The following is a 13478-nucleotide window of genomic DNA, read 5'->3' as shown; positions in this document are numbered from 1 at the left end:
TACCTGCTGTTTCTAGGATAACCCTCCCTGGGTCTGATAAGCTTACTTTCCCCTGACTCTAACCTTCTGCATGTGAAGTAGGCACAATTGCCAACTATCCTTAACTAGACTAGCTTGACCAGAAATTAAACTTTAATAAATCTCCAAGATGAGACAAAGTTTCAGGAATCCTCCAGAGTGCTCTTTCCTTAAGCCCGTGCCCTAGAATCAGAAATTGAAAGTCTTTAGGGGTGCCTGGGTGGCTCAGTTGGTTAAGCGACTGCCTTCGGCTCAGGTCATGATCCTGGAGTCCTGGGATGGAGTCCCACATCGGGCTCCCTGCTCAGCGGGGAGTCTGCTTCTCCCTCCCGACCCTCCTCCCATCTTTAAAAAAAAAAAAAAAGAAATTGAAAGTCTTAATCGAACAATCCTTACATAAAAAGTCCTCACAGCTCAGTATCCAGAAAACAGACGCCACTTTACCACCATAGCCTGGGGAGAAGACCGGCAACTCTTAAATCATACATTACATGAAATCACACCACATCCTCTACAAAAGGCTTCTTTTTCCTAATTCTGAGTTTTAAAATTATTTTTTACTTAACAGTATAAACAGTGACTACTATTGTATATGACCTGGCAAGGAAGTTAGGCCAATAAGGGCAAGAGACAGAAGGTCTTAACCCTAAATGGGAGACACGTCATTAAGTTATAGAAGCATTTCTGCCACTAACAGGCTGTGCACCTTGGGTGAGTTATTAGCACATCAGTCCTTCAGTTTCCTCATCTGTTAAATAATCTGCGAGCACTTTTCTTCTCACAGTCAATGATTCTCACACATATCAAAATAAGCATTCTTCATTTCCAAAAGCAGATGAATGAATTATAGAGTTACTATTAAATGAGTCAAATTTTGCACTTGCTTATGTTGACAGACTTTTTAAAGCAGCAAGATCCAGGTTTGAAAAACAATGAATTTGCCTGGTTATCAAGAAATACACCTATCCTAAGAAATTAAAGCTCAAAAGAAACCAAGACCAGAGTAAGAGATTAGGTAAGTATCTATGAAGAATCTGATATATTAGCTGAAGCTGCTTAATCCAATCCTATTTGAAAATGGTCATAATAAATTAAAAGCAAAGAAGAAAATTCCCTAAAGTCATGTGGCTCTGTAATCAACTGAGCTGCTATCCCCAGCAGGAGCCCAATTTTTTTTTTTTTTATGTGCAAAGATGTTCATCACTGTTATTTGTTTTTTGTTTGTTTGTTTTTATTTTTTAATTAATTTTATTTTATTATGTTATGTTAGTCACCATACAGTACGTCATTAGTTTTTGATGTAGCGTTCCATGATTCATTGTTTGCGTATAACACCCAGTGCTCCATGCAGAACTTGCCCTCCTTAATACCCATCAGCAGGCGAACCCATCCCCCCAGCCCCTCCCCTCTAAAACCCTCAGTTTGTTTCTCAGAGTCCATAGCCTCTCATGGTTCATCTCCCCCTCGGATTTCCCCCCCTTCATTTTTCCCTCCCTACTATCTTTTTCTTCTTCTTCTTTTTTTTTTTTTTACCATATAATGTATTATTTGTTTCAGAGGTACAGGTCTGTGATTCATCAGTCTTACACAATTCACAGTGAGGAGCCCAATTTTTTAAAGTTCACTCCCATTTTTTTGACAATGGTATAATTCATGGTCTTTTATATTTTTTAGTACAGGGATTAGTAAAACTTAAATTTTTATTTATAGAAAGTACAAAGCCTGGGGCACCTGGGTGGCTCAGTCAATTGAGCATCCAACTCGGTTTCAGCTCAGGTCATGATCTCAGGGTCCTGGGATCGAGCCCTGGGTCGGGCTTTGCCCTCAGCGGGGAGTCTGCTTGAGATTCTCTCCTTCTTCCTCTACCCCCACCCCACGTTTGCTCACTCACACTCCCTCTCTCTCTAAAGTAAATAAATAAATCTTAAAAAAAAAAAGAAAGCATAAAGCCAATATATATCATCTATAATATTTGCCTCATATAATGGGGTAGAGAGAAATGTTTAAAGGAGTAGACAAAACAAGGTTGATCATAAGTAGATAAATATTTGTGTCCAAATTAAAGACATTTGATCACATAAACAGAAAAAGTCCTAACAGTGTATAAGATAAGAGCCAAAGAAATTCAGTAATACTCTTGCTACACAGTATTTCCTTCAGTTTACACAATCAAATTCCATCTTTTAAACTTGGGCCAAGTTCCTTATCACTTGTGATAGATACACTTAAGTAATTATATACAGCCAAAGAAGAATGTAAAAGATTCAGATGTTGGTCCGACCCAGTAAATAATTTATTCCTTTTGATGAATATCCTAATATTAAGTCATACTACTTTTTCCCACCAGAAATCTCTAAGCTTTTTAATAAGATTGAATTATCTAAGTATTAAATATTTTAACCTTATCTTAGATCAAAGGATGGATAAACTCCTAAGTAGATTTTTAAATTTTTCTTCTTACTAATAAGTACCTCATTTTGATAACTTGAGAAGTGGGGTGAATTTAATCCAATCAACATTTATTAGCAAGATATAATTCTCAGCACTGTAAGTGAAATAATGAAAGTTTAGTCAACTCAACTCCATTTTGGGAAGAAATGAAGTATAAACAGTGGTGCGTCATTTAAGCCTCCATGTTCTGTTTAGATTTGCTAAGCAACAAACACATAATTGAAATATGGTCTTATGAAAAAATACAGGAAGCATACAGAATACCATTGAAGAAGCCTAGCAAGTTGCTTAAATTTTTTTTTTAAGATTTTTTCTACAGCCAACATGGGGCTTGAACTCACAACTCTGAGATCAAGAGTCACATGTTCTACCAACTGAGCCAGTCAGAGGCCCCACAAGTTGCTTAATTCTTAAAAAACCAAAATCTCTCCCACAACCTGGTGGCTCTTACTAATAGATCATCAGTGGTTAATTGTTTGGGGTTATTAAGGAATGCTTCTTTGTTAAATGCAAATAGCAACAAATCAATTCTATTCTCTAGTGAGCAAAGCATAGTATATCTGGGCAAGTGAGTATAATAGATTAAGATTTGGTGGAAGAAGGATAGAAAGAGATCTGGAGAAAGAGAGAGAAAATAAGGCATCTTCATCTATAAGTCAGAAGTGTTGGACTAAATTTCCTTTGTTACCCTAACTCTAAAATTCTACACTTTTTCTTAAACCAATAATACAAATGATAAGCAAGGAAGAACTATTTACAAGAAATATTTACATGATAATGTTTTAGAATCCTTAACATGTAATGGATATTTGATAATGAAAAATAACAAGGCAAATTCTTAAATGAGCAAATATATGAAAAGGCAATTCCCAAAAAGTACAAATAATAATAACATGAAAACATTTGCCATTACTAATAAAAGAAATTCAACAATGTTGTATGTCAGTTATATCTCAAAAGTGAGACAAAAAGAAATGTAGATTAAAACAACAATGAAAGAGGGCGCCTGGGTGGCTCAGTTGGTTAAGCGACTGCCTTCGGCTCAGGTCATGATCCTGGAGTCCCTAGATCGAGTCCCGCATCGGGCTCCCTGCCCGGCAGGGAGTCTGCTTCTCCCTCTGACCCTCCCCCCTCTCATGTGCTTGCTCTCTCTCATTCTCTCTCTCTCAAATAAATAAATAAAATCTTTTAAAAAAATAAATAAATAAAAAAAACAACAATGAAAGACCATTTGGGGCAAATATTTGAAAAATTAACAACCAGAGTATAGAAAAACACAATACCACAGAAAGATGTTTCTAGCATATAATATGGAAAATCAGAATATAAAACAGTATATAGAATATGAGATCAGATACACACCAAAAATGTCTCTAGACTGATATATACCACAGTTTTAGAAGGGATTACTTCTGTTACTAATGACTATTTTCTTCCTTATGCTTACCAGTTGTGGTGATTTTAAAATATGTTCACAAATTCCTTGACACTCTTCCCTTCAAAAGATAAAGACTAATCCCTTTCCCCTTGAATGCAAGTCAGCTTCAGTGATCTGCGCCTAATGAATAGCATGTAGCTCAAGTGATGCTATACGACTTCTGAGGATAGGTCATAAAAAGGATATGCCTCCACTCTGCTCTTTCTTGGATCACTGGCTCTGGGGAAAGTGGGCCACCATGTCAGAAGGACACTCAAGCAGCCAGAAGAAAGGCCCCTGTGAGGAGGAACAAGCTTCAGCACCAACTTGTAGCCACGGGAGTGAGTCACTCTGGCAGTGGATTCTCTACCTCCAGTCAGACTTTCAGATGAACATGGCCCCAGCTAACATATTGACTGCAGTCTCATGAGAGACCCCACGCCAGAACCATACTGCTAAACTGTTCACAAATTCCTAACCCAGAGAAATGTGAGAATAATAAAATGCTTATTATTTACTAACAAATAAATAGCCATAAAATAATATGTTGGTTTTAGGTAATTTGCTGGGCAGCAATAAATACTATACATCTGTAGAGGGTTGTGGTTAAAAGTGCAGGCTATTCATTATTCATAAATAGCCAAAAGGTGGAAATAATCCAAGTATCCATCAACAAATGAATGAATAAACAGACTGTGGTAGATACATATAGTGGAATATGATTCAGCCTTGGAAAGGAATGACATTCTGATGCCTGCTATAACATGGATAAACCTTGAAGACACTATGTCTACGTGAAATAAGCCAGACACAAAAAGACAAGTATTGTATGATTCCATTTATATGAGGTACCTAGAAAAGGCAATTCATAGAGACAGAAAGTAGAATAGAAGTTACCAGGGCCTGGGGGGAGGGGAGATGGGAAATTACTGTTCCCCACTGTATCCCAAATGGGTATAGAGTTTCTATCCGGAATGATGAAAAAGTTCTGGAAATAGTGGTGGTTACTCAACATTGTGAATGTACTCAAGACCACTGAATTGTACACTTAAAAGTGGTAAAAAAAAAAAAAAAAAAAAGTAAATTTTATGTTATGTGTACTGTATCACAATAGGAAAAAAAAAAAGAAAAGAACAGAAAAGGCAGGCAGGTCCTGGAGTAAAACTGCTCAGGTCTGATGAATGTTAGTTCCAACACTTACTAGCCATGTGACCTAGCCTCTTTATATTAGAGAGAAAAGGAACTCATTTTCAAAGAAAGGGGTAGACAAAAAATATTTATGGCTTAAAAGTAAAATTGGGAAAATTATTGGTAAGCATATTAAGAGAAAAATAAACATGAATGAAGGCCCTGTGAAATCATAATGATAGTTAAGTATTAGTGGGACAATTTAGAAGTCTGAAACATCTCATATTTGAAACAGGAAGGTTATTGTAGATTTCTGAATACAGATTCAAAATGGCACACTTGAGGAACATAACTGCTGCTGTAAAATATGGGACAAAGTAGTAGAAGGAGAAAAAGAGGCAGGCAGGTTGGTTACAGACTGTAGAACTAGTTCAAGGACAAGATCACTAAAGCCTAGGCCAAGACCACAGGAAAAAAATAAAAGGGTATAACCAAGATTTTATTCTAGAAAAAGAAATGACATTGTTGACAATAGACCAGATATCCCTAACATTTAGATTTTTTTATGTTTGATTAAAACCAATCCAAAGCACATTCTCAATGTTTACTGAACTAGAGAGGAAATATAACAAAGGAGACCACCATACTGGAAGTCCCTAGAATTAGGTTCTCTTCAAGTTCTGAAACAAATAAGTGGCTCCCAAACTTGGCTGCATATTAGAGTTTCCCAGGGAGCTTTTAAAAGTTCCAATGCCGGGTGCCTGGGTGGCTCAGTTGGTTAAGTGACTACCTTCGGCTCAGGTCATGATCCTGGAGTCCCTGGATCGAGTCCCGCATCGGGCTCCCTGCTCGGCAGGGAGTCTGCTTTGCCCTCTGACCCTATCCCCTCTCATGTGTTCTCTCTCATTCTCTCTCTCTCAAATAAATAAATAAAATCTTAAAAAAAAAAGTTCCAATGCCCAGGTGACAGCCATCTCACCTAAATCAAAATGTCTGGGAGTACGTGATACTAACGTGGAGACAAGTTTAGAAACCAACCAATTAAATTGTAAGCAGAGAGATTTTTAGAAGCCAAAAGGGTAAAAAATTATGGTGTCTTAGAATATAGGGTAGTACCGGTGGAGGAGGTAAAGAGTATTAAGAATATTCTAAAGCAGGTTAAAGCTAACCTATGGTAAAGAAAAATCAGAAAAGCAGGAGGCTCAGCTTAGGGCGGAATGGGGCAGGGGCTGGGCACTGACTGGAAAAAACATGAAGAAATTTTCTGGGGCAATAGAAATATTCTATATTTTGATAGTGGTATATAGGTTACATGAAGTATATGCATTTTCAAAAGTCACCGAACGGCACACTGAAAATTTATGCACTTTGTTGTATGTAATAGTTATCTAAAAAACTATCAACACTTAACTCTAATTATAAATGTGCTTTTCATAGTGGTATAAGTTAGCAATTCTGAAACTACTTGATTCTTTGAATTAAAGGTTTGAACAAATGAGTAAATAAGTTGAGAATGATGGCAGCTTAGTTTCTCACTGATGAAGAAGGGAGTTACAAATATGGAAAGGAAAAAGATCAGAATGTAGCCGGTGGTGTTAGATTGGAATTGGGGTTACCAGAGTGAAATAGTAGTTATTGGTAGGTAGGCAGGTAGATAGGTACCTAGGTAGGTAGGTAGGTAGGTGGGTCGGTGGGTAAGTATAGATGGGCGGATAAATAGATGTTTTAGATACAGAAGCTGCATAACAAACTATCGCAAAACTTAGTAGTAGCTTAGAACCAACAACCATTTCAGTCTCTCTCATAATTGTGTTAACCATGCCTTTTTATTTTCTCTCATAATTGTGTTAATCATGCCTTTTTTAATTTTCTGTATTTTCTAATGTTCTGACACCTGGAACTTTGCTGATCCTTAAGAGAGTACCCCAAAGTGTGCCTTTCATATGTAAAGTAACTAATCCAAAGCCCACCCCACCCCCCCGACCCCAACCACCTCTTCATCTAGCTCTTATACTCCAGGCCACTAGCTACCTGCCTTAATCTTTCCAGAGCCACTAGACAAATAGGAACTGCTCCTGTGCCCAAGAGCTTGCTGAAATCATTCAAACTAGCCAATCCTAAGCCAGCTTATCAGGCCTTTCTCACAGAAACTACAATAAAATCTCTTGCCTAAATCTTCCCCTCACTCCCTCTGCCTCCTGAGTAATCCTCATGCTTCCCCCATGTGGCCCTGCATAGTATGGTGTGCCTCCCCCCTCTTAGGAACTGTAACGAACTATCTTTTCAATGGCAGTCACCTCCTGATCCTTTGACCTCACCATACCTGAATAATAATAAAACCTACACTTAAAAATAGTCTAGTGGGTTGACTGGTTAGGCTGATCACTATTCTGCCACGTGATCCTGGCTGAGGTGCGGTCATCCAGGGACTCAACCGGGCTCGAACATCCAAGATGGCCTAGTCATATGGCAAACAGTTGACACTGGGAGCTCATCAGGAGCTACCAACCAGAGTACATGTACATAGCCGTTTCACAGGGCCTGGCCTTTTCACAGTGTAACAGCTGGGTTCCAAGAGAAGGCATTCCAAGAGTGAGCATTCTGAGAGGGCCAGAACAAAGCTGCAAGGCTTCTCATGTCCTAGCCTTAGAAGTCACACGGCTTCACTTCCGTCGCACAATATTGGTAAGAAGTAAGTCACTGTCTCCTGATACAAAGTAACGAAAAGAACAGAACATCACATCTGTGGGAAGTCCGGCCAAAAATGCACAACCCAAATCTTATCATAAGGATACATCAGGCAAACCCAGATTGAGGGGCATTCAATAATATAATTGGTCTGTCCTCTGTTATGGTCAAGAAAGACAAAGAAAAGCTGAGCAATTGTCTCAGAGTAAAAGATACCAAAGAGGCATGATAACTAAAGGCAATCTGTGATCCTGGATGGGATCATGAACTCGGAATTGAAACAGCTGTAAAGACATTATTAGAATAAATAATAAAATTTGACTAAGGACTATGGATAGATATATAGTAATAATCAATGTGAAATTTCCTGATGATAATGGTGCAGTGGTTATGTAAGAGAAATGTTCTTGTACTTAGGAAATACAAAACTATTTAGGAATAAAAGGGCACAATGTCACCAACTTGCTTTCAGATAGTTCAGAACAAAAGAAAAAAAAATATATATATATATGGAGAGAGAGATAAACACTTGGTGAATCTAAGTAGAGGGTATAAAGGAATTCCTTGTACTATTATTGTAACTTTCCTATAAACAGAAATTATATCAAAATTTAACAGGTTAAAAATAATTAAAATAGGGGAGAAAAGAGTAACTTTACAGTGCAGAAATCTGACTCACACCACACCTCAGATAGGAGATGAAGATTAACACCAACAGTGATAAGTCATAATGATAGCATATACCTCCACATGAATGATGAAAACAGCACTTTACTTCAGTGGTCTTCCTCCAAAAATCCAGAACCCTAGTCTAATCATGAGGAAAATATTAGACAAATCCAAATTGAGGGAAATTCTACAAAATAGATGACTCACACTCCTCAAAACTGTTAAGACCATTAAAAACAAAGGAAGTCTGAGAAATTGTTCCAGCTAAGTGCAACCTAAGGAGACATACTGACTAATTATAATGCAGTATCCTGGATAGGATCCTGGAACAGAAAAAGGACATTAGGTAAAAACTAAGGAAATCTGAATTAGGTATGGGCTTTAGTGAGTAACAATGTATCAGAAATAATTCAAATTGCTTTAAGATCAACATAACCTTCTCCTGGTCAAATGTAATCATTTTTTTCAGTTCTCATATCCAGTGACTAACCTCTCTGTTTCTTCTGTTATTCTCTAAATGTAAGCTGTCTCTTTCTTGTCTCTGACTTCTGCCATACTATTCCCCCTCAAACCACTCTCAACTCTGTTGCGGCTTTTTCTTGCTTTCTCATTCAGACCCCTTGTTCTTACATTTCTATGTCTTTGATGAGTTCACAATGTAACCTCACATGTTATAGAGATGGATTCATGTTTTGTATCTCTACTCCTGTCTTCTCATCTTCTAATTTCACACCAGAGTTCCAGGACTCCAACAAACATCTCTACCTGGATACACTACGAATGTCTGCACCACCTTTCCCATGCTCTAATAATTCTACCCAACATCCCCATCACTGCCAAGAACTGTTTATCCTTTCAAAATTGGGCCTCTAGCACTTATAATAGGAATTACTGAGCAGAGTAGAGGCTCCCTAAATATTTGTTGAATGAATAAATACCAAAATCAACTTCCTTGTCATTGGACCTAAATTGAGTTCTCTCTGATCCCTCTTTCTGTGTCTGTTACCTAGTCCATTCGGCTTCCTCTGACTTGTTTCTAAGATTTGACACTCTGCCCTCCAACTTCAAAATGCAAAAACCAGGACTTTTTCATCTTGGTTCTTATTTCAAGAGCCTCTCAAGTGGTGACCAGATCACTTTTATGTTCTCCCCACTGACAAATTGACAAAAGCACCGTATCAGCTTAAAGTGTACAGCATAATGACTTGACATACATATCATGCAAAATGACCACCACAATAAATTTAGTTAACGTCCATCACCTCATACAGTTACAACCACAAAAAGAAAATGGTTTTTTTTTCCTTGCGATGAGAACTTTTAGGATCTACTCTCTTGGCAACTTTCAAATATACCATACAGCAGCGTTAACTATAGTCATCATGTTGTATATTATATCCCAGTACTTATTTACCTTTCAACTGGAAGTTTGTACCTTTTGACCATCTTCATCCAATTTCCCCACCATCTACCCCCTGCCTCTGATAAGCACAAATCTGATCTCTTTTTCATACCTATCCTTGAAAAAGAAGTCCATTTAAAAAACCAAAACAAAACAAAACATAGGGGGGCCTCCTGGGCGGCTTAGTTGGTTGAACATCGGACTCTTGATTTTGGCGGTGGTCATGATCTCAGGGTCTTGGGATTGAGCCCCACACCTCATCGGGTCCCTCATCAGCATGGAGTCAGCTTGAGATTCTCTCTCTCTCCCTCTCCCTCTGCCCCTCCCCGCTCGCACGTGTGCAAGCACGCTCTCTCAACAACAACAACATAGGAACCCTATCATCTTGGAATTCTCTCACATAACTAGAAAAAAAGATTCACTTTTTTAAAAGCAGATGAATAAAAGGCTACTTTAAGTGATTCAAATTTTACACTTGCAAATACTAACAAATTCTTTAAAGAAAATACAGATGTGGTGTGAGGAGCTCATGTTTCACTAACTGGAGTCAGAGGCTGAAGTCTGAGTCCTGGTGTTTGGGAGGCAGGTTACATTGTACTAGGAACACGGACGCTGCAGTCAGATAGATTCCGGTTCAAATCCTGGCTTTTCCACTTTAGGAAGTGTGATCATCCTAAATCTCCCTTTTTTTATTAGCAAAATGGTATAACATTTCCTATTTAAGGATATTATGAGGACTCAAAAGTAATACATGGGAAATACCCAGCACAATGCCTGGTACATAAAAGTCTAATAAATGGTGCTATGAGGTGCTGAGGCCATTAATTTGATATGTGACCTAAAGAAGCCAACTAACCATTGTAAGGCATAAATGATCACCTATAAGATGAGGAAACAGCATGCGAAGTGGCTTTCTAAGTCCCTTCCAGAACTAAAAAGATTATAATCCCCACGGTTAGACATCAAGAAACATTAATTCAGCTTCTTTGAACTGTCTGGAACTTAGATGTGCTGTTAAATTAGGACAGTAATAATCTCTTACTATAAAGTTTTTCAGATTCACAAAATCTGCATTGATTATCTCATTTGATCCTCACCCAATGCAAACAGATATTATTATCCTTATGTTAATCTAACTAGAAAGTGAACTTTAAAGAAGCCAAATTGTTTGGCCAGGTCACAAAGCTAGTATCAGAGGTTTCATCTCCTGCTTGTCAGCATTCAAAGCACATGTTCCTAAATACTCCACAGACAGGTATTAGTGTTCTAAAAAAGAAAGACCATAGGTTTTGGTGGTGGGGCGGGGAGAACATAAATTTCTATCTCAGCTCCATCATTACTTGCTGTGTGGCTTTGGACAAATCATCTAATCTTTCTGGGCCATAGCTTCTCCAATAATATGTATGTATGTATGCCACTGAAATTTATTCTGATATATTTCTCTAGAGAGACCTAAGGAAGCCACCTGTGTACTGAAGTTTCTTTTTTTTATTTTAATTTTTTTATCTTAGTTGACATACAATGTTGCATTAGTTTCAGGTGTACAACAATGATTAAACTTCTCCATACATTATGCTATCCTCACCAAAAGGGTAGCTATTATCTATCACCATACAAGGCTATTACAATATTATTGACTATATTCCATATGCTGTGCCTTTTATTCCCATGACTTATTCATTCCGTAACTAGAAGCCTATATCTCCCACTCCCCTTCACTCATTTTGCTCACCCCCCCCCACCTCTGGCAACCATTAGCTTGTTCTCTGTATTTACAGGTTGATTCTGCTTTTTGCTTATCTATTCATTTATTTTGTTTTAAGATTCCACATATGAGTAAAATCACATATCTGTCTTTCTTAGCCTGGCTTATTTCACTTGGCATAATACCCTCTAGGTCCATCCACATTATGCAAATGGCAGGATCTCAACCTTTTTTATGGCTGCATAATATCCCATTGTGTATATATGGGAGTGTGTGCATGTCTGCGTACAAACATACACACACACAAACACACACACACACACACACACTCACATACCACATCTTCCTTACCCATTCGTCTGTCAATGGGTACTTAGGCTGCTTACATATTTGGGGGAAAAGTTAGTCTCTTCAATAAATGGTATTAGGAAAACTGTACAGCTACATGCAAAAGAATGAAACTGGACCACTTTCTAACACCATATGCAACAATAAACTCAAAATGGATTAAAGACCTAAATGTGATGTGAAACCTGAAACCATAAAAATCCTAGAAGAGGGTGCCTGGGTGGCTCAGTCAGTTAAGCGTCTGCCTTCAGCTCAGGTCATGATCCCAGGGTCCTGGGATCAACTCCCGCATCGGACTCCTCGCTCAGCGAGGAACCTGCTTCTCCCTCTGCCTGCTGCTCCCCCTGCTTGTACACGCTCACTCCCTCTCTCTCTTTCCCTCACTAATAAATAAAATCTTTAAAAAAAAAAATCCTAGGAGAGAACATAAGCAGTAACATCTCTGACATCACTTGTAGCAACATTTTTCTATATATGCCTCCTGGAGGCAAGGAAAACAAAAGGAAAATAAACTATTGGACTGCATCAAAGTAAAAATCTTTTGCACAGTGAAGGAAACCAACAACAAAACAAAAAGGCAACCTACTGAATGGGAGAAGATATTTGCAAATGATATATTCAATAAGGGATTAATATCCAAAATATATAAAGAAATTATACAACTGAACAACAACAAAAACAAAAATGAGCAATCTGACTAAAAAGTGGGCAGAGGATCTGAATAGACATTCTTCCAAAGAAGACATACAGACGGCCAACAAACACATGAAAAGACACTCAACATCACTATGCACTGAAATCTCTGATGAACATTTAATAAAATCCCATCAACTCCCTCAACCCCACTACCTTGCTCCTTCCCTACTCTTGTATCCTTCTTCCCTAGAAGAAGAGGGCCAGAAACCTCTATTTGTCCCTGTTTCTCTTCTTCCCCAACAAATGGACCTATGTGTAAAAACTGAAGTCCAAAAAGACATCATTCTGTACATTACTTTGTACTTACGGTCACAATGGAAGGTGGAGGGAAGAACATAGTTAATGATAAAATAGATCTCCCTATCTGCAGATGACAATTGTTATAAAGTCCCACTAAGAAAACTGCCTTTTATCATGTACCCCAAAATAAGAAATCATTAATAGGGAAAGGACATTTAGCAATAAATGCCACCTAATGATATAGACTAATAAATACTAGTAATTTTAATGTAGTAGATTAGAGTTTTTTAAATGCCATTTCTACAACTATTTGCAAGAGAGTTTAGCAATTTAAAGAACATTTTCCTTAATACATCAAATTCCCATAATTTACCTTATAAATAAAATGTTCATAAAAGCCATAATCTTAATTTCAATAACATCAATCTCACATCCTAACTTTGGCAATTTACTTGCAGGCATGTTAATTTTTAAACAATTCAAAACCATTCTTAAAAGTATTTTCCATTTCCTCCTGGAGGTCCAATTTGTTCTTAAAGGAATTGTTTCAAAGATGTTAACTGAAATTGCAAAGGGACAGCTGCTTGATACGATGGGGCATATTACTGCCTTGCAATATCAAATCACTCAGCCTCGCTCCTTTTCCCTTTTTTGGGCTCTAGGTTGCCACAAAGTGGCTATTTATTAGAAAGTAAATACAGTGATGGTCATATTAT

The 13478-nt window shown here is 37.8% G+C and overlaps 1 protein-coding gene across 2 annotated transcripts in view; it reads right to left on the bottom strand.

Moving 5' to 3' along the window:
• The window catches only part of LOC145716533 (src kinase-associated phosphoprotein 2-like), a 74563-nt gene that overhangs the window by 17419 nt on the left and 43666 nt on the right, over positions 1–13478 (bottom strand). Inside the window, exon 5 of one of the 2 annotated variants that reach the window (XM_081800375.1) lies at positions 7450–7721. The exons of the other annotated variant lie outside the window; for it this stretch is intronic. Coding sequence (XP_081656501.1) covers positions 7678–7721 — 44 coding nt within the window. The 3' untranslated portion in view covers positions 7450–7677. Of the gene's footprint in view, positions 1–7449; positions 7722–13478 lie in introns of those variants that run through there. 2 annotated transcript variants of the gene reach the window in all.

Source organism: Leptonychotes weddellii, chromosome 12, assembly GCF_054177405.1.
Source record: "Leptonychotes weddellii isolate Sample4059 chromosome 12, ASM5417740v2, whole genome shotgun sequence".
In the NCBI taxonomy this organism is placed as follows: domain Eukaryota; kingdom Metazoa; phylum Chordata; class Mammalia; order Carnivora; family Phocidae; genus Leptonychotes; species Leptonychotes weddellii.
Note: the sequence above shows the minus strand (reverse complement) of the source record. Positions and strands in the feature narration are given on the sequence as shown.